The sequence below is a fragment of the Carlito syrichta genome, unplaced genomic scaffold, assembly GCF_000164805.1.
Source record: "Carlito syrichta isolate Samal-C Ts95f unplaced genomic scaffold, Tarsius_syrichta-2.0.1 Scaffold307219, whole genome shotgun sequence".
Taxonomy (NCBI): domain Eukaryota; kingdom Metazoa; phylum Chordata; class Mammalia; order Primates; family Tarsiidae; genus Carlito; species Carlito syrichta.
Genome location: NW_007251315.1, coordinates 96866 through 122237, shown reverse-complemented (window position 1 = coordinate 122237; position 25372 = coordinate 96866). Strand labels below are relative to the sequence as shown.

The window sequence follows — 25372 nt, the reverse complement described above, 5'->3', positions numbered from 1 at the left end:
TGTTACTGGGCTGTGGGGAGCTGGGGAAGCCTCCGCCAAGAAATTTATTAACTCAGATTTAAATAAAATGGTAATTTTATAACAGCCTTTTTTAACACAATTAAGGAATTTGAATTACTCACCTGAAAACTGCTGAGGGGCACAAATGTCACGGGGATAAATCAAGCCTGTGAGATTGGCATCTCTCAGCAGCCAGGTGACTAGCTAGGGGGCCATGATGCCACTAGCCAAACCCAGTCTCCTCCCCTGCCCCAATCCTGGCCCAAGGAGGTGCCAGTGGCCACATCCCAGTAATGAATTCTCTGCCGATGGATGGGCCGTGGGAGAGGTGGGGAATTAAAAGGGAGGCATTAAATAAGAGCTCTAATTAGGTGCCGCTTGGGCTTGTCAGTGGGCTGGGCAGGGGGAAGGAGAGGGAAGCCCAGTCATCCCATTCTCTTATCGGTGCTTCTGCTAATCTCTAGGCACCTGTTTACATCCCTCAGCCACATTAGCTGCCTTTATTTATGGCATTGGGGCCTGCAGCCAAGCTCCCACAGGCAGGTGGTTAAATAGGGAGATGGGCCCTTGCTGGCTCCCTCTTCTGCCCCTTCCCCCCACAGGTCTCTGCTCTGAGTGGGGAGAGGCAGAGGAGGGAAGGACTGCTCTCCCTGCAGAAAGCCCTGGCATAGGGACCTGTTTGGGGTGAAGGGAGCCACAGTCACAGCTCTATTTTCCCTCAGCGCCCCCAAGCCTGCCCCGTGCACCCTAGTCCCTTACCGCCGTCTTGGTTTTGGCGATGTCATCAATCTGCAGATGCAGATCTTCGATCTCCACCTCCATTGCTTTACGTGCTTTCACGGCTGCTGCACAGGTGAACTCTGACTCCTCCAGCTGGACACAGAGAGGCACACAGAGAGATATCAGTCATTCCCTGGGTACAGGAAGGGTGTGCAGGGTTCTCACAGGGGAGAGGGAGCCCAGATGCTCTCTTTCCCCTCCTGCCTCTATTCGCTTCAGTCCCCAGGGTTGCAGTGGTGTTGTGGTGCATGCACGAGCATTTCCTCCTGTGACAAGGATAGTGGGCACAAGGCCCCATCCACACCACCTGGAGCTCAGTGGTCAGACTTTACAGCATACACAGACCCTAGAGAGTCTGGCTGCCATGAGTGACTTTTCCCCGCTTTCCTGTCACTTTTCTTCCCGGGGACTCAAGGGTCACCGAGAGCAACAAGAGGGAGAGAAAGAGAACTGAAAAACCAAGTTCTGTTGCTCCTGGATCAGCAACTACTTCTCTGCATAGATACCTGGTTCTTGAGCTGGGCAATCTCCCTTTTGCTGGGTGCGTTGTTCTTCAGGTGGTCCAGCATGAGCTGGGCATCTGCCAACAGGGCCTTGGTGCGCTTCAGGTCCTTCCGCAGTCTCTTCTCTGACTCAAAGTCCCGCTGGTTCACCTGGATGGGCACCAGCAGCTGGGGTTCTGGGCTCTACACCGGGCCTTCTCCTGTCTTCCCCAAGCTCACTCCTCACCCTGTCCTCATGATCAGAGTCCTTTTAATGATCCTGGAAGTGCCAGAATCATACCAGCCAACCAAAAAGGCCTGGGGTGCCAATGTATGATGATCCCCTCATCCCACAAGGGATGCAACGAGTACTCCCCATCCTACTGCTTTGCCCGTTCCCAGCTTTCTAACCCTAAGACTCTCATTCCTCAGGCTGCACGGGGCAGGCCATTGCCCAGGCTCAGTGGGCAGAGCATCCCTACTCACCTGGTCACTGAGCGTGGCCAGCTTGCTCTCCAGGTCCCGCTTCTCTCGCAGCACCTTCTGCTTGTCCTCATACTCTTCCTCAAGCTGCACTTCCATTTGTTTTAACTAGAGTTTCATGGGGACAGAGATCCATCTGTCCCTTTTGCGTCCTGTGCCAGGCAGTCTCCTTCCCTTTCAGGCTTCCCATCCCAGGAAAACAGTGGGGCAGGGCTGAGCACGATGATGCTAGAGGGGTCACAACCTGAATTCAAGTTCCTACAGGTTCAAAGCAGCCTGGAAGGAGGAGGAGGGAAGGCAGGCCACACACAGTAGCTACCTGAGCCAGAGCAGGAGAGCTCCTGCAGACTGGAGACCTGTTTAGCCAGGTTAGCTGACCATAGGCAGCACCAGAGCAGCACAGGTGGGCACAAGGTGGACTGCCACTTGGCACAGAAAGCCAGGAGCATTAGTTCTGCCAGGGCCCAAGCTTCTCTACAGATAGAGCCAACACACCCCAGCCAATACCAGGACCCCGAGAGAGCTTCCTGGTCCAGAATGGCAATGGAAGACAATGTGGCTATGGCAGGGAAGCAGAAAGTCCCTTATTTAGAAGTGGTGATGGGAGAACAGGTGGTTATGATGGACAGGTAAATGGCCAGACGTCTTACCTTCTTCTGACATGATTGCCGGGCCTCCTCTACTTCCTCATCCCGACTCTCCATCTCCTTGGAATGGGTCTGTCTCATCCGCTCCGTCTCCATCTCCAGACGCAACTTGGCCTGGTGGTGGGTGGAATAGGGCCTGGGTTTCTTTCCCAGCAGTGCCCGACCCCTACCCCAACAGGTAGCTCTCCCGAAGCTCAGGACAAGAGTGTCCCCACCAGCCAGCTCCCTTTGCCTGCACTTTGGTCCTGTGGCAGCAGCTTCTCCAGAGAAGCTGAACTCCCTGACCAGATGTCTAGCACAGGCCCAGGGAGAGGCTGCTGGGTGTGGGGACAATCCTGCACTCTTCCATCTGGATGCAGGCTCCAGCTCCCTGAACTGACTTGGTGGCTCAGTGGCAGGCTTGGTGGTCCCATGGCCCTCTGGCTGCCGTGCAGGCTGAGCCCCTCACTAGCAGAACTCAATCAGATTTGTTTTTGTGGAAAGTACCATGAAAGCTTAATTGTCTTCTCACTGTGGCTGGCACAGATCAGGTGCTTACTGCACATTTTGTGAGTAGGTGAACGAGTGAACACATCAGTGAATGGAGGTGGGATCCTCCAGCCCACACCCTGGGCTGGCTGTAGAGATTGTGACGGCCTCAGCTGCACCTCGCCCCTCCCTTGACTGAGCCCTCCAGCACCTGCTCCAGCATCTGGATGGTCCCCGCCTGCTCGTCCAGCTCCTCCTCCTGATCCTTGACCTTGGCCTCCAGGTCCCGGAGCTGTTTCTTGACCTTGGCCAGAGAGGCCTCATCCTTGGACTCTTGGGAAGAAATGTCCTGGAGTTCAGCCTCTAGAGAAACGACCTTCTGGGTGAACCCCGCAATGTCCATGTCTTTTTCCTGGAGTAAAAGAGAAGGATAAGGCAGGTGTAAGGGCTGACCCTGGCCTGGGAAGGGAGCAGGCATGGGTATTGGTTGGCCCCACTAACCTCCAGTTGCTGCTTCAGGCTGAAAGCCTCGGCCAGAAGCATGTCCTTCTCCCGCTGCAGCTTCTCCCGCTGCAGCTTCTCCCGCTGGGCTTCCTCGTGAGCCTGTGAGAGCTCACTGTCAAACCTGTGAGGGAGCGTGGCGGCTCCATCAGATGAGGGAAGAGTGTCCCCAGCACACCGAGACCGCAGGGGGTGGTGCCACAGATCTGGATAGGAACCAAGCAGGCATGGGGGCACCCATGCAGCTCTAACTTGGGGTGAGCGGGGAAGGCATGACATCCAGGGGTTATAGGTCAGGCCACTGAGGCCCTGCTGAGCAACCAGGTCTAGGAGAGAGGGCACTTCCTTGAGGGAGCTCTTTTACCAAGTGGGCCTAAGAGGGACTCACAGACTACTTCCAGACAGAGGTGGACAGACCCGTCTCTACACTTTCCATTTCAAGAGATTAAAGAATGAGGGACCAGGGCAAGGCAACAGTAGGGCCACAGAATGGGTAGAAATAGTATATCCTGTCTGGTCTGACTTACTTTCCACAGTTCCATTTGGCAACTGTAGGAGGAACTGCTGGCTCCTGCTCTCACCTCTGGGCATCAGCCTTGGACCAGAACCACTAGACCCAGCAATGTCCATGTCAGCACTGGGACACCCGCACTGAGCTTGGAGCTAGCAGCCCCATCGTGCCCAACTGGCAATGTGCCTCAGTGGGCACATGGGGGTCTCTTTCTTCACGCCTCCATTTCCCACCCAGTAATTCCACATAAGGAGCAAATTGCTGAAATTCTTCTTAACACCTTCCCTGAATCAGGTTCCTGTCGAAACTGAACAGCTCCCCACTATCCTAACCCCACATTTAAAAAAAAGTAAGAAAACTCTGGGCAACTGAAACCTAATAAGTTGCCCAGCGGGGAATGCAGCGACACGTAACTAGGCCAAGCTGGCACTGTCAGCGGGGTGTTCAAGAAGATGAGGCCCTGCTAAGGGTGCCAGTCTTTAGGTAAAGAGGTGGGGTGGGGTAAAGACAAGAACAAGGTAAGTGGCTAGTCACGGTGCTGGGAGTGAGGAACAGAAAACCCTCCTGTTTCCCCTCACTCTCCTTAGAGTGGCAGCCTGGTGGGAAGATGGTGGGGAGTATAGGAGGCCAGGGGTAACCCAGGGCCACTGGAAGGGCTCCTCTCTGCCATCCTCATTCCCAGGGTCATGGCTGTGGGGCTGCTCCTTCACAAAGACAACCAGTGCCTCTGCAGAGAAGCCCTTCCCCTGCAGAGGGGAAATGGGCACTGTTCTTGTTCCTGGGGCATCCTGCTGTTCCCAGGGTATATGGGTTCCTCAGTGCTGCTAATAAAGGCGCCCCATCCCCAGCCAGGGAAATTAATTTAGATTGGATTTTCTCCTGTGAGGGCTGCCCCCCTCCTTTGTGTCATTACAATAATGAGATGGAAGTGGCACGGTGGTTTAACAACATTAGTCAGGAGAGTGTGTTTTTGTAGCTGAAGCAAGTGAGGAAGATGCAGAGCTGGGGGTGGTGAGGGCAGAAGGCAGTGGTTCCAGTATGGGGCTTGGCTGATGTCCATCCTGACTGGGCCTGGGACGGGGTGACAGGCACACAGTGTGAGGAGCACACCCGAGAGTGGAGGTCTGAGTAGGCCTTCAGTGAGGCTGCAGCCTGAGTCTACCCAGGTCAGGAGCGAAGCGAGTACCCATTCACGTTCCAGGTTGAGTGACCATGCAGGCAAGGCCCTTGGCCAAATTCAGGTCTTCACTCCTCTCCTTCTTGGAAGGGGAAAAGGGAATCCTGTCTGTGGCTGCTCTAGAGGATTCTCTGAGCCCAGGGCAGGGGGCTTACCCACCTCCTCTGCTTCTTCTCCAGCTCATGGTTGCGGACTTGCTGGCCCTCCAGGTGCAGCTTAGTGTCCTGCAGCTCAGCAGTCAGTCGCTGGCACTTCTTCTTAAGCTGCTGTAGAGCCCGCTGGCTCTCCTCACTATCTGCCTGCAGGTCCCCAAGCTGGGGGCCAAGATGGGTGCAGGGTCAGCAACCATCGAGAGGCCCAGAAGCATTGGTGGAGAAGGTGAGAGGAAGGTGGATGAGTCAGGGGAAGACCCAAGGATAAGGAAGTAAGGGTCACCCAGGAAACCTAAGAAGCTCTAACGATAGATCGCCCGTAGTTGTCCCTGTCCCGGGAGGTTAACACACTCACCTTCACTATTCCTCCCAGACCTGCCTGCCTCAACATTTGTCAGGCCAGCATGTGGCACCGAGGCCCTCCCAGCTCTTCCAGCTCTCCCAGCCCTCCCAGCCACAGGCCTCAGCCTTCAGTTCTCAGCCCTCAGCCCCTTCCCCAAACTCACCCGCCTCTCCAGCTGCCTCTTGTTCTGCTGCTCTACCTCCAGCTTATCCTCAAACTCCTGCTGGAGCCGCTTCTTGGTGAAATCCACCTCCCGTATGGCTCGCTCGTACTTCAACCGCCACTCACCACCTGTGGGGATGGGGGCAGACAAGGGAGGATAAAGGTGCTGAGAGCCCCCAGAAGGGGCAGAGGAGGAGGAGGATGAGGTGGAGAGAAGCAGCAGGTGGGGTCAGCCAGAGGGACTCAGAAAGCTCTTCCCAAGGCAGAAAGGGTCCTAGCTGGAAGAAGACTGGAAGGAGAGATGTGGCTATATGTGCTACCCTCTCCCCAGGGACTGCCAGAACTGCGGCCCTCAGACACTGTTATTATCATGGCTGCTATATCTCTACATGAGACTCCCCTGCATTTACTGGCATCTCTACTGTCTCATCTATTTATTTCACTTTAGTCATTTATAACAGCCCTACTGGGGAAAGGCAGGCCCGGACGAGGAGTATGAGTACCCAGGGGTGGGCATCAGGGCTTGCCCCTGAGGCCACCGCGGAGCCCCTCGGGCCTCATACCCACCTGCATCATCATCGTCCACTTCCCCGTTGATCTCGGTTGCCCGGATGAGACGGGCCTCCATCACCTCCACTTCCATCACCTCCATTTGCTTCTTCAGTGCATCATACTGGGTCTGCAGAAGAGGGGGTTATGGAGCGTGCTGTTCCAGCCCCTCACTCAGTACTGCCCGCTCCTCGAACCATACAGACCATGATCACATGCTTACCCAGGGCAGACTGGGATGCTGGGCTAGGGGTGAAGATGCCAACTGTCTTTGGGGGGAGCCGACGGGCACAAGGGTGTGGCAGTCATTAGCCTGCTGTCCTCATCCCAGCCCTTCCCTCACCTGCAGCTCCTTCATCTCCTTCTCAGCTCGGAGTCTCTCTGCTGTCTCTGCGTCCAGCAGCTGGGAGGCGGACTCTCCTGTGTTACGTTCATCAGTCAGCTCCGATGTCAGCTCTGAGATCTGGGGTTGGGAGGAGGGAGTTACCACAAGTTGAAGGGCTTGCCTCACTCAGCCAGAACATGGGAGGGGGGGAGCCTGTGTGGGCTGCATGACCCTGCAACACTGGGCCAGTCTGTCTGGTGCCAGAGGTCACTCACCCGGGTCTCCAGGCGGTCACTGTTGAGCCGCAGCTCGTTCCGCTCCTTCTCTACCTTCTCAAGCTTGCTCCGCAACTGTTGGATCTCCTCCTAGCATGGAGCAAGGAGGACAAAGTGAGCCAGAGGCACTGTGAGGGCTTGGGCCCTAGATCTGCACCCGTGAGGAGAGCAAAGCTGAGGAAGCTTGGGCCGGGATATAAGAGGGAGGCATGTCCCCAACAGGGGAGCCACTGCCTTCCAGAGCTGTCCCTAGATCCTTCTCAACCAGCTGAGAATACCTGAGGTTTTACCCTAAGAGGTCATCCAGGGACTCCGTCCAGTATCCCAGGGACTCAGTACCCCAGTGGGACAACTACTATTTGATGGGCAGTTAAAGGACGCTAGCTCTTTGGACTAAATAAAGGAGCACTTGGAAGCCCAAGACAAGCCAGAAAAGCTCTCATGCATGTGGATTCCCTCCCAACGACTCTGTCCTCCACACACGTCTTTGTTCCGGATCTGCTCCTCAGACAGCTGTACTTCGATGAGGGGCCTCACGGTGGTAAAGAGCTTCCACCAGGGCCAGTCTTTCACCCCTTTGTTCTTCTTGATGTTCTTCTGCACGCAGCGAATGGCCAGGTCCTGGATCTGCAGTTGGGGTAAGGTGGTGCACAGCAGGGCTGTCACCCTTGCTAAGCCAGGCCAAGGATACTTCCCACCACCAGCACAGCCCTGGAGGCTGCTGCTCTGGCCCCCGACCCTGAGTCAGACCCTTCCCATGCTTCACCATGCCCCCAGACTCACTCCACCCCTCAGAGGGTGGACAGCACAGAGCCTAGACCTGGGAGCACTGCACTGGGCACTAGCCACTCCACCGTCATTAGGAATAATTTCGTCTGCTTTATTTGCTGCCTGATTATTTCCAGCACCCTGGCCTAGCTGCGCTATAAAACCTAATCTTGCTGAAACACAAGAGGCGGCAGTGCTGGCTGTTTTATGGACTTGCTAATAAGAAAAGGAGTCGCTGACACAGCTCCTTAATCTTCATGGGGCAGCCTATGATCCAGAGCCCACCTTTGCTTGATCCCTGCTTCCCCCACATCCCCAAATACAGCCCTCTGACCAGGCCACATGGCTCCTTGACGGATACACTAGCAGTCGCTGGCACCAAGGAGCTGCCCACCCTGGCTTGCAAAGTTCCCACCTTTTCTCCTCCAGAAAATAACTCACTGAGCAACCCTCTGGGGTCCCCTCCCACTGTGGGAGCTGTTCTGTCCTCTCAATAAATCCCACTTTCTTGTTTTCAATAAAAGAAAAAAGAAAAAAAAACCAAAACCAACTAATTGCCCCAAGACCAGCCTCCTGTCCCTACATGTTCCCTAGAATCCCTCACCCTGGGAATTCAGCTGTGCCCATCTACGTGGGGGAGGGGAAGGGGATGTCCCCAGAACAGCACCTTTCTCTTCTTGAAGTGCTGGCGGGCGAGGTAGCCCCTGCAGGCCGCCTGGAACAAGGTTAGGTTCCTGCTGGTTTGTTCATCTCGCTGCTCTTCCAGCCGCGCTAATGTGCCCGCCCGGAAGAACACCTGTGGAAAAGCAGACCAGATGTAGGCAGGAGACTGGGTTGAGGGTAGTCCAGCAGGGGAAAGCGAGGTGGCAAGCGGGAGAAACAAGCAGCTAGCACAGAAAACCAGCCGGCCAGGGAGTGCAACCCTTGGCTTGGGAAGAACCTGAAAATCCAATTGCCCAAGAGAGGAGGGGAGGAGCAGGAAGAGGCCCTGGGAAGGCCAAGGGAGAAGGGCCCAGGGCCCAGCTGAGGGCTAGGGAGGTTTTGGCAGGGGAGGAGTAAGGTGGAAAATTTAACTTCAAAGAGAGATAAAAGCCAAGGGGAGGCAAGGGAAGATGCTTGGGGCAGGGAAGGGAGGCGGTCACTGGTCAAATCTAGAGAAGATGCCCTTCAGCACATCTGTGACGGCTTCCTCCCCCAGGACTGCCAGCAACACCTTAGATGCCCTCTGTGCCTACAGCCCACCATAGGGCCCAAACACAGGTTCCAGCCCCCTTTGACTTTCAGCCGCCTGGGATTGGGTGAAGTGGATGATGGTGGGCATGTGTGAGAAGCAGCAGCTCTGGGGAGCAGCGTGCAGAGGAGAAAGCAGGAGAAAGGGAAGGGCGGCCATGGAAAGCTCCTGCCTTCTCCTCTCCTCCCTGCTTGGTTTCATTGCAGATGATCTCCTCTTTCATGTGCCACCCCCCACACACCCAGGTTTCACCTTCTCAGAAAGAAGAAGCCAGGGAGGTGGGCGGGAGTTGGCCCAGTCAAGGGACCTGTCATACAGGTTTGGGGGCTGGAGAACAGATGTATGAGGAACCCCCACACCTGGCCTTTCCTCTCACTCTTTGCTGCCCTGAGATGGGGCACAGTAAAATTTGCCCTATTAAGAGGAGTATGTGTGTGTGTGGGGGAATGGTTAGGTGAAAACAAAAGACTCTGGTATCCTTGACAGATGGCAGAGGCACCTAGGTATGCGCCTACCTCTCCTTGGCCCAGAACACAGAAAATTCCTTTTTGTGGGGAAAAGAGAAGATGCAAACTCTGTTGGAAACACAGGTTACATAAATGTACTCAGCGCCAATAGGTACAGTATCCCAAGGCCACCCTTCAGGGAAGAAGCGGAGAGGGAGCCTCAACTTCCTGCTGAGAAAGCTTTGCCTCTGGCAACTCCACAGATACCTAGTCCCCTGAGGCTGGTCTTGGAAAGAGCCAGCTCGCTCCTTTGTGACACTTCCCTAAATCCTTCAAGTAGGGCTATGTGGGATCTCCCATAGGCCTTAAGCTCTACCTGAGCCTCAATTTCCCATAATATGTGAGCCTGAAATTCCACCAGGGAAATTCCCCTGGGGGAGGGCAAACATGCCTGGTTAGCACACACAGCTACCTGACCAGGCCAGAAGTGAGATGCAAGAGTAGGGGACAAAGAATGGCCCAAAAATGCAATGAGAAGAAAAAGAATGGTCCGGGGGCTAGAGCAGGAAGCCTCCATCTTCTCTTGAATATCTGTGGGGTTAAGGGTCCTTTTGAGTATTGGGTGAAAGCTCAGGGTCATCTTCTCTCCAAAATACCCATCCATACACATTTTACAATGTCTCGAGGCTCTCAGTCTCCCAAAGCCCTAAACCCTTATGGTCCTGTGTGTGCAGATGGAGATCCACCTCCTCTGAAGCAATGTAACAAACACACAGGAAATCCTCATACACCAACCGGCGCTACCCAGAGCCTAGAAGACCTGAGCTTTCTCTCCTAAACCAGAAGTAAGCAAACACCCAATGCCGCCTCCAGCTCTGCACTTGAGTGAGAGTGGGCCCCAGGGCTCACCTGCCTCAGCTGGGCACCTGGGATGACTCAGGATGATAGAGGGTCTGAGATGGCAGCTGGGAAGAGGACCTGCCTGTACAGGTCCTCTCCTGCCCAAGACAGGCCTGGGAACCTAGGAATCGGCAGGAGGGGGTGCCACCCCCAACGTCAGCCTATAGCAGCTCAGCCTGCTACAGCAGCAGGAGCCCAGTAAGAAAACACAGGTGTGAGCGAGCCCAGGGAGAGCCCATGAGAATGAAGCAAAATCCATGACAGCCCCTGGGAGGAGGCCTAACTGGCAGCCCCTGAGCTTAAAAAAGCTTGGGGAGGGTGTTGCTGAGAGAAAGGAGGAGAGCCAGACACAGGCAGACAAAACAGAGACTCAAACCAGAAAATGACACAAAAAGAGGGTGGGATCACAAAAGACACAGAGAACAGAGAGAGAAACAGGAAAACTCAGAGCTAGCAACCAAGGAATAGAGACCAGCAGGGATTGCTGGGACCGAAGGGAAAACTGGAGACAGCAGAAACAAGGATGGGAAGACACAAAGATACAGAGATGGAAAGGGAAGGAGGCATGTGAAACCAAGAAAGTGACTCAACACGCACAACAGAGAGGAGAACAAAGAACAGAGTGAACAAGTGAGACCCAAGCCTTTTCTGCAAGTGCCTCTTTCCACCTCATACTCATTCCTTCCCTCTCTGCTGACAGACAGAGGGGTCCAGAGCCCTCTCTGGTTCCCCACTGTCCCCTCTTCCAGCCCAGCCCTTGGAGCACATACACAGATGCCACCTGTCCAAGCTTCCCAGGCTCAGGAGAGAGGGGCGTGCAGGGCTCCCTGCCTGTGAGAGGAACGCTCAGCCGACCCTTTGGTGAGGAGTGATGTGGCAGACTGGCACCCAGGGCAGGTGTGTCTGCTGTTTATGCACTGCGTTCCATTCAGATGAGGAATTTGGTCTGTGGGCAGGTGCTGGTGGCATAGCCTCCCAAGTCCCCCTTGCTCTCTGGGACTCTGGTAGCCCCAAACATCTCTCCAAAGGGGGCTCTGCCTATCATCCTCCGGCATCTTCCAGCCCTCCTCCTCTCAGTCCAACTCTTCTGTCTCCCCCACCCCCCACACCAAGTTCAGGGCCATTTTCCAGCCCACTCCTTCTCCTGACATCAGAGGTGTTCCTGGCACTGAACAAGCCAGTTACCTAGAGGAAAGGAAAGTCAAGTTGTTGCACCTGAAACATCGACTTCCTGGTCCTGGCCGCAAAAGAGGCAGCTTGAGAGGAAGGGCAGCCACTACGTGGCTGGGAGGGATGGGGCTGGGAGCAAGACTGAGGGGCATCAAAAGGCTTGTGAAGTCTGACTGAGCAGGGAGAACAGGAGGGAAGGAACGGCCATCTGACAGAGAGTGAGGCCTGACTGCCCTCCTGTGGGACAACTCACCCGGCTTAGACCCATGCAGCAGCTGCTCTTCTCCAGGTCCAAGGACTCCAAGAGCTCCTCCACTGCCTGTGGAGAGAGGCCTCTGTCAGGCAGCCTGCCTGGGCTGCCCCCTTGCCACATAGGTCTTTGACCAGGCCCTCAGCACTTCCCCTCCCTCCTCCTAGGCAGTCCATCATGCATTCCATGAGAAATATGGGTGGGTTTCCAGTGTTAGGCGGTATGTTGGACTCCAGGGACACAGAGAGGACTACAAGAGGAACAAACTCTCTTGCTGGGGAGCAAGGCATGTGAATTAGTGAAGTACAGAGGAGGCAGAATCTCTGTCGGGCAAGGAGAGCGTGGAAAGCACCCTGGAGGGGTGCTGCTTATGCTGAACATTTTGATACAAGCAAGAATTAGCTAGAAAAGCAGGGGAGAGGGCAGAGGAACCAGCATGAGCAGAGGCCTAGGAGCACAAGACAGCAGAATGCATTGAGGCAACGCCAAGGAATTCACTAGAACTGGGACTGTGGGCTGGGTTTGGTGGCTCAAACTGCAATCCCAGCACTTTGAGAGGACAAGGTGAGTGGATTGCCTGAGCCCATGTGTTCAAGACCAGCTCGGGAAACTTGGTGAGACCTCGTCTCTACAATAAATAAAAATTAGTCAGGCATGGTAGTGCACGCCTGTGGTTGCGGCTACTTGGAAGACTGAGGCAGAAGGATCGCTGGAGCCCAGCAGGTTGACACTGGGGTGGTCATGAACGTACATGACACTCCATCCTGGGTGACAGAGTGAGAATCCAATTAAAAAAAAAAAAAAAAAAGAACTGGGACTGCAGAGTTTGGTTAAGGTGCAACTAGAAGGTGGGCAGAGGAGTATGTGGAGCCCGGTGCGCTCTGGGAGCCCCTGAAGGGTTTTGGGAGGGGGATACATAGATTTGCATTTTGCAGAGATCCCACTGGCAAATGGGTGGGAGATGGAGGACCTCCTCCCATAGGCAATAATCCATAGGAAAGGAGGCCATGGCCTGATCCAAAGGGAATAGAAGACGCAGAAATGCAGGAGGTGTCAAGGAGACAGAGCCTTGCCAGATACTGGTTGGGGGGCAAGGGAGAGACATAAGAGGAGGAATCTAGGGTTACAATGAGGTTTCTAACTACGTAACTAAGCAGGTAACAGTGCCATTCCCCAAAGCAGGGAATACAAGAGAAAGAAGAGGTTTGGGAGGAGGCAGGATTGTTTGGCTTAAACATGCTGAGTCTGAGGTACTGTAAGGCACAGCGGTAGAGAAGCCCATAAAGCAGCCAGGTGGGAATATCTGGAGCTCAGGAGAGAGGCCTGGGCTAGAGGTATTGATCTGGGAGTCATCAATATATATGCAGTAACTGAAGTGACGGGTGTGAACGAGTTTGTCCAGGAAAAGAGTGTAGAATAGAAACCACATGCAGCCAAGGAGAGTCTTAAGGAAGAGAGAAATCTTTATTTAAGGGGCAAATGGAAAAAGAGAAGCTCAGGGAAGGAGAACTGAGACAAGAGGAAGACCAGGAATGGCAGCAAGGGGGCCAAGTAGAGAATGTTTCAAAAAGGACAGAGTTGGCAACAAAGACCCATCTTGCTAAGAATTCAGTAACAGGAAGATAGAAACGTGCACCCTGGCTCTAGCAACATGGAAGGCATGGGGAAACCAGACGATGGGTCCCAAGGCGTTAGGGAGTGAGAATAGGTAGTGATGGGTGGAGGGGTGCATGGCGGCTGGGGTGGGGGTGGCAGGAGGGAAGTATCAATGTACAGAGTAGGATAGAGAGGGAAGTATCAATGTACAGAGTAGGAGAGAGACAGCACAGTCCAGAGAGAGGGACGACAGAAGGCTCTTCTAGAGAGCAATGTCTGCTGATCTCCACAATGTTTCTCCATGGAGAGAAAAGAGCCAGGAGAGAGGCTGACGGAATAAGAGAGAGAAAAGAGTTACCACTCATGGAACAGGTCTCTAGGGAGACCAAGGAGAGTGGACTCCAAAGCACAGGAAGCAAGGATTGGACAGGAGGAGGGACACTTCTCCTACCAAGATGAAAGTGGTGGGGGAAGAAGGAGGCAGAAGAGAAGTTTGAAGGAAGCAGAGGAAGAAGTTGGAGCTTTGATTTCATGAGAGTTTGAAGGCAAGATCATCTGCTGGGAAGATGACTTGGGAAGGCAGGGTAGGAAAGATGTGAGGAAAAAGATGGAAAATGGAATAGCAGGGAAGGAGCCCAGAACCAGGGTCAGATAGGGAGGGGACACCTGGAAGACTTGCCGGGTCATCCTAAGGGCCCTCTAATGGCTGAAGATCATGCATTTATAGGAATTCAAGTCCACATAGTTGTATAATTTTCCCCCACCACCCTAGGGAGCCCAAAACAAAGAGTACAGATACTCAGAGAAAAGATTTGGCAAGACAGGTGCTACAGAAGGCTCAGGAGGGCTGAGGGTGATGAAGACTGAGTGACCACAGCATGGACCAAGGCATAAGGCTGAGCGGAAATGGAGAGAACTGAGAGGGTAGAGAAAATAGAGTGAGGTCCAGAAATGAGAGGTCTTGATGGCATCAGAGAGCACATGTCCTGAGAGGAAGAGAAGAGTAAGACCCACAGGTAGGAGGTGTGATCAGAGGAGTTCACACTGGAATTTAAGATTTCAGAAGTAGAACATATTCAGGGAAGACAAGGTGCCTGCATTGCCATGGATGGGAGGCTGGAATGGAGGCCGAAGGACAGTGAGAAAGGTATACAAGATGGCCACCTACATCCATACAAGGTTGCCCAGGACACTGGCAGGCCTGGGGATGGAGAGAAGGTCTTTGAGGCCTCCTCCATGAATGTAGGTTTATAATGTGGGGGTGGAGGTGTAAGGTGGGGGTTCACACAGAAGGACTGTGGGGCATCGCTGTGGGGCTGCCTGCCCCATTTTGCAGGGCTCCCCCGTTGTAGGGAAGCCATTTTAAGGTCTGAGGTGTCTTCAGAGTTAGGTTGGGTGCCTGAGGACTGAGTACAGTCAAGGAGGGTTCCTCACCTCATGGAGCCCTTTGGCTGTCTGAGGAGCTGTCTCTGGGGGTCAAGGTGATAGCATGAAATCACCAACCTGGCCTGGCCTTGTACTCACCCTGGCACCAAGAAGTTCTTGCCACATCAACCTTCCTTCTAGAAGGGGGTGCTTGCCCCTCGCCTCAGGAACCAATCCCTAACGTGGAGGCCAAGGCTGAGGGGCCCAGATGCCATTGGTAGGCCACCCAAAGCACTAGTTCTCATCTGCCACCTGGGAGGCCCTGGTCCCGTTCATTCCCGGATGATTGTCTGACTCACCAGAGAGCAGACACCCCCAGCTTGGTCCTCTAAAGAGAGTGGCTTATGCCTCTTGGTGCCCCTGGCCTAGTTCTGGGCAACCAAAACCAGAAGCTTGAGCAAGGGCCAGCCTGGCTGTCTCTAGGGAAGGAAGGGCAGATGAGTCTGGGAAAGGGTAGTGGCTTGGAGGGGTCTAAGCATAGGTAAAGGGGTCTGCTGCGGGTCAGGGCACGCAGACCTACCCGCCTTTCATCCACCACAATGTAGTTGCGCCCGTGTTTCTTGGTCAGGTGTGGGGCCAGGACATCAAAGCGGCGGCGAAACTCGGAAAACACCATGTGGTCAGGGTAACCTAGAGAGAGAAAGCAGCCCAGAGCTGGGCCTGTCAGCGCCTTGCCTGCCCCCAGTATGCCCCCAGTTGCCACTGGTACCTGGGCAGCCAGTGGGGAGTCACCTGAGGGGAAGCAACTGCTAGGGGTGGTTGAGGCAGGCCTGGAAAGGAGAGCTGAGAGGAGGCAGGGACTAGGAAGAGGAGGTAGAAAGGATGATCAGGGCTGCCCCACAGTGGACAGAAAGGTATAAAAGGGGAGCAAACTCCTTTAGAAGGAAGCAAGTTCCTAGTTAGTGAGGTGTGCAAATGGGGGACGGGGCTGCAACACCTGGAAGGAATGCTATGGGAACTTGGATGATCTCTAAGGGGCTTTCTAGACCTCCAAGTCTATGACTCTGTGATAACCCAGAGAAAACAATGTCTTAGGGACTTAAAGAAAAGAAACAGGGCAGCAGAGAGTAGGTGAGAGGAAAAGTGCACAGGCTAGGTATTGGAATCCTGACCCTGCCTCTAAGGATCATGTGACTTTGGGCCAGTCACTCAGTCTCTAGGAGCATCATTTTCTTCACCTTTAAATGGGGGCCCTAGCACTTATCTCATGCAGTAGTCATGGAGATTAAATGAGAAATTAGGTAGAAAGCCCAGCTTGGCTCACATGGTGGGCATTCAACAAAATGCTCCTTTCTTTTCCTCCATTCACCAAAACAGGATGTCAGAAAGAGCTCCCCTCCCCCCCCCACCAGACCTTGATCCCTAGGCTAGACGACCAAAAAGACTTGTAGATTCTCTTTCCCTCAAGAATGTCTGGGCTTCAGGTCAGGAGTGAGATGGCTTTTGACTTGGAGCAAGGTCAGAACAGTGACCAACAGGAACTGCCCCAAGTCACCCTGATGTTATCAGAGCCCATGGTGGAAGACCATAAAATCCACTCCTACAGAATCACAGGATTTCAAATTGAAAAGGGGTCTTAAGCCAGATCCAAGTCATCTTCCAGATGTGGAAATGGAGGGCTAGGAGGTGGAGGAACTGGCTTGCTCAAGGTCTTAAAGGCTGCAGCTGGAGGCAGAATTGGACTCTAAACCTGGGCTCCCGACAGTCAGCCAGGGGCTCGCTATACACCAACACCAGGCTAGCTGGCTCTGGGAAACCCTCCAACTGGGAGATGAGGCTGATGCATGTGCCTGATAATTGAAACAGGAGGCGGGGGCTGCTGAGGGGCCAAGACAAAGTGAGCTATTGATTGTATCTGAATTGCAATTAAATTGATGGGCCAGGATAGCAGGTCTGGACGCCTGGCATCTTAATTAATCATCAGCACTATCGTCGGTGGCTGGGGGCCGGGTGAGGGAAGGGGGGCTGCTGCTGCTGGCCTCATCGATCTGCTTGTTTGAGTAAAGCACATTGATTTTGGTTCAGAGCGGTAACAATCTGGTTTTGAAATAATAAACACCAACTCCATATCAAGACGTGGGGACAGATCAATGATTTATTTAGAGCAGGGCAGAGAGCCCATTTCCTGGCTTTGGCTGCTAAGGAAAAGCGATGATGACCATGGGGATACTTCAAGGGGATCTGACTGTGGCGGGTGGGGGGTGGGCCCCTAACTGCTCTTCTGGCAAAGGTAAAAAACAGTGCAACCTGGCAACTCGTAACTTTTCAGGCAAATGAAACTCCACTTGAGAGGGATGACTCTGGAGCCAGCCTGCCTGGGTCAAATCTCACTCTGCCACTCAGAAGCTGTGTGTTCTTAGGCAAGCTACTTAACCTCTCTGAGTCTCAGTCCCCTCATTTGGAGATGATATGAGTGCCTAACATCACTGAGGTTGTTGTGAGGATTAAATGAGCTAATGTATGGGAAGAGCTCAGAATAGTGCCTGGTGTATGGCAAATGCTCTAAGGACTCTAAGGAACATCTAGGACTAGCATCGTCTCTGTCCCCTCCTCCAGCTGGGTCCATAAAAAGGGTCTGTCTGACCTTTCTTGGGAATTTTAAGTACTTCAGAAAGATTTAGCACCTCATTTCTCACTGAGCAGATGGCTCCAAAAGGGCAATGGATTTGCTGCCGTGGGCAGAGCTGACCTGTCCAAACTAGGGACATGGGGAAGGAGGGAGCTGTGGACAAGTGGCAGGGCACAGGGGCAAGGAGGAGAGGGGGACGAAGAGGACTTGAGTATGGTAGGAAGAGGAGGAAGAGGGGGAAGAGACAGCAAGGAACAGACTGTGGGCTGGGAGAGATGAGAAGACAGACCCGCGGAGAGGCCACCAAAGCAGAAAGGAGTGTGAGGAAAGAGACGAGGGCCAGTCCTGAGACAGGAGGGTGCAGCCCCACTTCAGCCTGTGGGTCCCATTTGGGAGGTGAGGTGAGGTGGGGGGGCAGCTCTAGCCAAGAGGGCCAGGAATTGGGAGGGAAGGAGGCCCCACCTTGGCGGTACATGCGCATGGCATCGAGCAGGCGGGAGCCCCGGAGCTGGGCACGGAGCAGGGGCACGTCGAGCTGCAGGAGCCCAGCCTCACAGTGGTCTCCAGTGGGGAGGTCAAGCTCACTGCTGCTGCTGACTCGGCGGGAAGAGGCGGAACGGGGCTCCCCGGCCCAGCCCTCGGCCACAGGCAGGAAGCAGTGCACGAAGTGCAGCTTTGACTTCTTGATGGTGTCAATGAGGGCATCCTGCCAAAGGGAGAGACTGCCCTTCAGTGGGCTCTGATGGCCTGTGCCCAGGAGGGCTGGGAGTGGTGCCAGCATCTCTACTCCTCTTAGGATAGCAGGTGTCCCAGTACTGGCCAGGACATGCTAAGCCTGGACAACTCTGTCCTTACCGGGCCTGGGTGACCCCCCATAGGCGGCAGCGCTGAAAAGAAGATTCTACCAGTAGCGACCAAGTGGGCACCATACCCAGGGCTCCCAGATTATCCAGGTCCACCTGCCAGGAGTAAGGGAGGGCCCTGGGGCCTGGGCTGGCATACTCACCACCTGTAGTTTAATCTGGATGCACAGTGACTTCTTCTTGACAGCCGCCATGCCTGTGGTAAAGGTCTTCCGCATGCTGGTAGCCCGGCGCAGTGCCAGCTGCGAGCCACCCTCCAGGCCTGCAATGGAGCCTGAAAGCACCGTGGCACTGCCTGCTCGGCCCAAAAACAGGTTGCTGATGATTTTTCTGCCAGAGTTGGGAAGATGAGGGAGGGAAAGGAGTCACATTAATGGAGCAGTAGAAGCTCTTCCTCCTCCCAGCTCCCAGGGCATCAAACAACCCTCATATGCCTGTGGCCAGGGGCCCAGGTTATCTGGGCTGCATGCCCCACATACTACAGAGAAACTGTGGAGAAATGTCCAGTCGGGAAAGAAAAAAGCAGAGGTAAGCAGATGCCAAGAGATGGGCAGGGACTGGACAGAGGGGGGCGATCTACTCATCTATTCTTCTCCCTCACCAGGGAGGGCAGAGGTGCTGAATGTGGCTGGAGTGATCAGAGTTTAGCATCTACTAGCATACTATATAACCTATGTACTACATGTACTGCCATTCAGTTCATTATCGGTCTCCTCCCACTAGAATGTAAATTCCACAAGGGCAGGGATTTTTGCTTTGTTCACTGTTACCTGCCAAGCACCTAGAAGCCCCTCGCAGAGTAGGTACCCACTAATTATCTACTGAATAAATGAACGGATGACAGGGCTTGCATGACTGAGGGGTTTCTATGGCTGCTCCTGTTTTCTTTGAACGTTGGGTATTATTCAAACTTAAAACTATAGGCTTCTCTACTGTGTCACCTTCACACCTCTACTCCAGGAGGCCACCCTATCGCCTCCAGGCCAAATGGCCTAGGCTGTTGCCCCTCAGGAAGTGGAGGCCATCTATCTTGCTAGTGAGGGGGTCTCTGAAACGTTTCTAGGGGCAGGGAGCTCAGAAAACAGTCCTAAGAAAGGACAGGGGTAGAGTGAATGGTGTTCTTACTTCTGAGAGTCCTGCAGGAGCCGGGGGGCATTCTGGGTGGCTGGGTTCTGCTTGGTATAGCTCAGCCAGCCAGCTACGTTGTACTCCACCCAGTTGGTGCCATGGCTGTGGCCCAGGAGGAAATGGTGTGGTTTACTGCTGCGCAGAAGTGGGCTTTGGCCTGAGGGTGGAAGAAGCAAGGTTCAGATTGTCATGGCACAGACACAATGCCAAGAGACTCAGTGACTGCCCCCAGGGAGTGCCATCTGGATTCACACAGGTGGAGAGGAAGCAGAGAAGCTACCACTGATGCCACCTACCTTTTTTGTCACCTTCCTGGGGGCCATAATAGGAGAAAAGGCGCTCCAGGAGGGTGTCCTCGGTGGCCCCTGGCACCAGAGCCTCCTCTTCTAATAACCAGAGCAGGCCCCTTGCTTCATCAGTGCGGGCCAGTGAGCGCACCTACGGAGAAGGAAGGAAATCCCACCTTGTCATGTGGAGCTGTGGGAAAAGAGCCAGGGTCCCTGGACTATAGCACACTACAAATGTGCTACACACGTGCACACATGCACGCACGCACACACACTGCAGCTCCTGCTGCTCACTGCTGACACCTTGTGGGGAAGGTAGGCAGCAAGAGGAAAGGGGCCTAAAGAGGGAGCAGAGAGAAGCCCACAGCAAAATATGATTCCTAGGACTTAAGTCCAAAGTCACCAAAGACAGAAGGCTTCCTATTGGTCCAAGCCCATGCCCAGAGGCTCGCCTCCACCCTTTTCTCCTCAGAGGTCACCAGGGGCTTGAGTGAGCCCCATATTGCTGTCACCCCCTGGCAGATTAAATGGGATAGAGTCTGTAAGGCCCTGAGTACACTGCTCGGCCCAAAGAAAGCACTCAGTAAGTTATGGCTTTGGGGTTCACCCTGGTCCTTGAAAGGGAAGAACCCAAAGAGGGCTCAGATTGCTGCAGGTGCCATTGCTGCAGGGTATAAACTCAAAGGCCAAAGGCATAAAAAGTGACTTAATGGATGTAGCGGCCAAAATGAGCAGAGACGGGTAATTTAGAAAGCAGGAAATCCAATCCCCATCTAAAGGGAATGACCACCACTAGCTGAGCTGCAGTGGAAGAACACTGGCCTAGGTTGATAAATCCTCTGATTTTTCAAGAGAAGGTGGAAATATAGAATTCTGATTTCTAATACCCCAAGAAGGCCAAACAAACTAGGCCTATGGCCACATCTGACCTGCAGGTGCCTTTTCTATGGCAGACACGGGAGGACTGACCCTTTCTCACACCCTATTCTGGCCTGGCCCTGAAACACAGAAGGACAAGGGAAGTGAGAAAAGTGCCATTTCCTTCTCTTTGACCCCAGCCTGTACCTCCTTCCACAGTTTCCCAAGGGAGTCAGCATGATTTCCAAAAGGAAGCAGAATACGGCCAGGGGCCAGGGGCAACTTCAGCGACTGCAGCGGAGTGGCAGGAATAAGCAATGAAGCCATCAGATGGGGAGTGGCAGGCTCGGCACTGAGGAGCTCCTTCCCCAGGGGTGCAGCTGCCTGATGCCAAGGTCCATTAGATAGGGGAGAGCACAAAAGGGAAGGGATGGCCCAACCCCACTCAAACACACTATAAGGGATGGCCCAACCCCACTCAAACACACTTTCTGACCCACTACTGCTCATAAGTCTCATGGACTGGCTTCTCCCATCTCCTGGGAAGGGCAAAGGCTCTTGTGTGAGGCCACCACAGGAACCCAGGTGTCAGGAAAAGAAAATCCAACTTCCCTGGGGAGACATGGTACTTGGGCTCTTCAAGCATTTGTCCCCCCCAGAGGGATACTTGCTCTCCAGAGGCCCCACCACCAGTGCTAGTCCAGCAGGGCCTTTGCAGGAAAGAGGGAGGGGGAGGCAGGAATCAAAGCAGAGGAGGGAGAGCAGCTGTCTAGCAAAAATGCCAACTCTCCAGTGAAGCACCTTATGCATTTCCCTAATGGAAGAAAAAATCTCCAAATGCCAAGTGCTTGTCAGGTCAGCCAGTCCACCAAGGTACCCAAGACACTAGTGCAAAGGGTGACAAAGCCAGGCCCCCAGGTTGAGGGGCAATGGCTTATATCCATGACGGGGGCATTTTACAGCTTGGCACTGTCCCTGTTTTAGTGGATGCTGCCTCCTTGCACCACTCTGCTAGGGTGCATCAGTCCTCTTCTTGGGGACAATGACTATGTCCTCAGGGTCAAGGCCCTCACCACCTAGCAGCAGTCACCAGGACTTCTGGCAGACACACTGGTGGCTCAGCTGGTCACCAAATCAGGCCTGAGTGTCAGCTGGTGAGAAGAGGTACACCTTCTGCCTGGGACACCCGTGTATTGTGGCTCTCCACTGCAGTAGAGCAGAAGAAAGTGCCACCTTCCCATTTAGATTGTCTGAGTGCCGAGGGGCAGAGCCACACAGCCATAAAGTGCTTTGTGTCTGGGTGTGACTGCTGGGCCCACCTTGGCCCGCCAAGCAGCAACCCCCAGCAGCAGTGGCATTCCCAGCAGTAGCTCAGATGGGGAGGGCTCGGCCAGAGGGAGAAGGGTGGGAAATGAGAGAAAAGGTCAGCCCAGACCCTCACTGGAATTCCTACCAGGGACTGATGGGAGGCCTGGTCCACAGCGGCCACAGAGTCATCCATGGTTGGCTCCAAGTCGTCAAACGTCAGCTCGATGTTCTCCTAGGAAGGAAGGCAGAGCAGTACTGAACACAGGGGCCACCCGCAGGGCACAGCCCTATGAGCAGGCCGGGAGAGGTCTCTGGGGTCGGCAAACTTTCGTTCTATCTCGTACAGGTGTTTCTCTCCAGCATCCCAAATGAGAACTGTTCAGCACAGTGTATTTTTGGACAGCTAAAATTCTCATAACCTCTTTTTATACTAAGCCAAAGTCACATTCTTCTGTTATTCGCATCAGTTGATTAGGCAATGCAGAGTAAGCCTGCTCTCAATTTCACACAATCATCCTTGAAACGCTTGAAGACAACTGCCATTTTCTTCCTGAATCTTCTCTCATACAAAATAAATATCCTCCCCAATTCATTCAACTCACCTCCATGTGAGGCAGGATTTCCAGATCTCCCATCTGGGACAGCCTTTTATGGAGGGGTACTAATCAACCACCATCTTAACAGATCAGGAAATGGGGAAGGGCTGGACCAGGCCCAGACACATCAGGAGGCAGGAGCCTCATGGTGGCAGTCCACCTAGGAAGGTGCCTCGAAGGACGGCAAGGGTGGGCTTCCAGGGGCCCTGAATACACCTTCAGCTTCTTGGAGAGTAAACTCTCCACAAAGTGAGAATGAAGCCAAAGGCCAGGGACAAGGGAACGACTCCTACTCCAGAGAACACAGGAGGACAGAATTGAAGAGGGAGTAGAGTAGGGGAGGTGGTGTCTTCTGCATCCACAGATGCCCTCCCTGGGGATGTCAAGGCTAGAAAGTGAGGCTGGGGTAGGGCCCTGGGGGACCCGAGACCAGGAGCTACCTCCTTGTATCTCTCCAACTCCTGCACGAAGGTACGCTCGTGGAAGAGCCTCTGCAGCCGGTCCTGGGCGTAGTTGTGGCACAGCTCCTCAAAGGAGGCTCCTCGGGCCGACCCACCCTGTTCAGGGTTCTGGAAGCCTGGGGTATCCACGATCATCATGGAGCAGAGCGAGTGCTGGCTGGACTTGAGAGCCCTGGACACAGCGTGAGTCAGAGCTGGGCAGGGCAATACCATAGAGCAGGCCCCACTGGTTTTCCCCTGACATCAGGCAGCCCACCCTGCCCCAAGTCAGACCCCCCCATCCCTGCCCAGGTGCCCAGGACCCTGGCAGGGAGGGCGTGTCTTGCCTCGCTCATGGCCCAGAGGACAGTGAGCCCTCTGCTGGAGGAGGATGGCTCTACCCAGTCCCACCACACACACAAAGGCACCAACTCTACCTTTGCCAAAGCAGGAAGTGAGGAGCCCCCGGGTCCTACTCAGCACTCACCTGTTCACCAGGGAGACGAGAAGGGTGAAGAGCTCGCTGTAGAGGCCAGACGCCATGCCCTCTAAGCACTCCAGCGCACTCAGTTTGGGGCCTGTGGGGTAAGCAGATCAGCTCTACCTCCTGCTTCCTGGAGCTCATCACCTGTATGCCCCTACCTACCCAGGGTCTGGTCAGGATGGGGCCCTGGAGCTGGGCCTCTCCCACGGACGGAAACATCCATCTACTCCAGAAGTTCCCTCCATCCCAAGACAGCAACAAGCCCCGGATGAAGTCTCCCACTCACATCCACCAGCCAAGGGGCTAAGGGCACCTGTGCCATCTCCCAGGCTGCTCTCCTCAGGGCCCTGGCGGAAGGAGGTGGAGCGCTGCAGGGTGCCACCCTTGTGCTGGTGCTTGAAGATGGCTGAGGACAACTCCTCCAGGCTGCAGCCCAGCAGGTATGCAGCCTTCTGGGCCCACTCATGGCGTGCAAACTGCTTGCGCCCGGCTGTGGGGTGGAAAAAAATAATCTGGCATCCTGGGTCCTTCTCCGTAGGCCAGCTGATGACCACTATGTCTTCTGGCTCCCTCACCCCCACAGGACTGGGGAGCAGGCATCCTCTGGAGGAAAAAACAGCCCTGATGACACCAGATGGGCTTCAGGCAGAACGGAAATAGCCAGCAGCTGCCAGCACTTCCTGTGTCCCTCGGGGATGGAAAGAAGGAGCAGGTCCTAAAAGAGGGGGTAACTCCATGTGCTGCCATGGGAGGGTAACGAGTGAGCTACAAAAATCCCTTTTTGGAGGCCTTGGCTCCAGGAGTGCCCAACTTGGGGAAGGACAAAGGCAGAGGACAAGCTGGCTCACCTGTGAGGAGCCCAGAAACACTTGTGCCCATGGAGGATTTATCCTCAGAGAGTACTAGCACCTCCCTGTTCCCTGGATGCATTAGGACCCTCTCTTGTGCCCCCAGGCATCTGCCAGGGAAGACCACAAACACCCACTGATGGCCCAACAGTGGGGAGGCAAAAAAGCCACAGGGGAACGGGAACAGCCCACATAGACATATGCGCCTCAGCCAACATGTGTCTAATCACAGCAATTAGGGAAAGCTAACAAGAAACAAGGTTTTACCTTCAGCAGCTTCTGTAAGGCAAAGGACCAGCATGCAGCATGCAAAGAAAAACAGTGTGTTAGCAAACAGTCATCAACTGAGCCCACCAGGCCCACGGAAGAGACCGTGGGGGGTGAGGGCTTATGAGGATGAGCAGGCAAGAAAACACAACCACATTCAGACTTGGGAATACACACACACACACTCACAGTCTCAGAGGAGTATATTTGTGGATGTCATCACACTGACGCACATGCAAAGAGATCTGCAGACATTCTAACACACACGCTCACACACATACACACACATACACACATGCACACACCTGCACACACAGCCCTGGAAAACACTGGAAGCTCTGAGGAGCTAACAGACACTGCTCAACAAGGAGTTCATGTGCTGACACACCCAGAGCTCTCCACCTGCAGTCATAGCTGGGTAGTGTTAGAGGAAACCTGGGCTTGTCACCTCCTCAGAGGAAAGCAACTTCCTTCAAGACACAGCCACACACCCGCCTGCCTGTCCTCCCGCGGTCTAGAGACAACTTCTTTAACCCAGAGCCTGGTCCTCTTTAGCATGGGTGCCACCTGCTGGGATCACAGGGAGCCTAACACCCAGACACCTGTTCTTCCATGCACCCACCACCTGCCAGTGCTTTCTTACTCCTGCTGAGGGAGATCAAGTCAAAGTCAAAGCCAAAGCCAAAGCCAAAGCCAAAGCCCAAGGTTCTGTTCAGAGCCAGCATCCCCTTTCCCAAAACTGGAGGAGAAAGGGGTGAAGAGGTGCTGGAATTGCCACCGTCCAATGTAATCTCTGAGGAAGGCAACAGGGCTCTTCCAAACCAGACCCAAGTGCAAGTGCACAAGCTGCAGCCCACTCGTCCACACGGTGCCTGCTGCCCCCTGGTGGCCTCCACCCTGACATGCAAGAGTAAGAGACAGCTACCACACCAGCGGAGAGAAGGAAAGAGGACCGAGGAAAACTGGCCTCGGGAAGCCTCAGGAAGCAAGCCTGTCCTACCCCACCTAGACCCCACGGAGGACATCCTGAGAGGTTCCAGGATCTGGATGCAAAATGGGTAGGAGAAGCAGCTGCTCCAGGGA

The 25372-nt window shown here is 54.3% G+C and overlaps 1 protein-coding gene across 6 annotated transcripts in view; it reads right to left on the bottom strand.

Moving 5' to 3' along the window:
- Nucleotides 1-25372, bottom strand: part of MYO18A (myosin XVIIIA) — a 92412-nt gene that overhangs the window by 18172 nt on the left and 48868 nt on the right. For 5 of the 6 annotated variants that reach the window (XM_021715611.1, XM_021715613.1, XM_021715610.1 and 2 more), the window contains 24 exons: nt 24290-24301; nt 23488-23664; nt 23178-23268; nt 22691-22883; nt 21800-21886; nt 19498-19639; nt 19199-19358; nt 18217-18403; nt 17673-17916; nt 15162-15271; nt 11624-11689; nt 8291-8419; nt 7339-7482; nt 6856-6945; nt 6599-6718; nt 6274-6385; nt 5708-5835; nt 5209-5363; nt 3362-3485; nt 3072-3272; nt 2396-2506; nt 1749-1853; nt 1287-1433; nt 760-873 (listed from right to left, as the gene is read on the bottom strand). In XM_021715611.1, coding sequence (XP_021571286.1) covers nt 760-873; nt 1287-1433; nt 1749-1853; nt 2396-2506; nt 3072-3272; nt 3362-3485; nt 5209-5363; nt 5708-5835; nt 6274-6385; nt 6599-6718; nt 6856-6945; nt 7339-7482; nt 8291-8419; nt 11624-11689; nt 15162-15271; nt 17673-17916; nt 18217-18403; nt 19199-19358; nt 19498-19639; nt 21800-21886; nt 22691-22883; nt 23178-23268; nt 23488-23664; nt 24290-24301 — 3149 coding nt within the window. The remainder of the gene's footprint in view (nt 1-759; nt 874-1286; nt 1434-1748; nt 1854-2395; nt 2507-3071; nt 3273-3361; nt 3486-5208; nt 5364-5707; nt 5836-6273; nt 6386-6598; nt 6719-6855; nt 6946-7338; nt 7483-8290; nt 8420-11623; nt 11690-15161; nt 15272-17672; nt 17917-18216; nt 18404-19198; nt 19359-19497; nt 19640-21799; nt 21887-22690; nt 22884-23177; nt 23269-23487; nt 23665-24289; nt 24302-25372) is intronic. The other variant, XM_021715614.1, reaches the window with a different exon arrangement.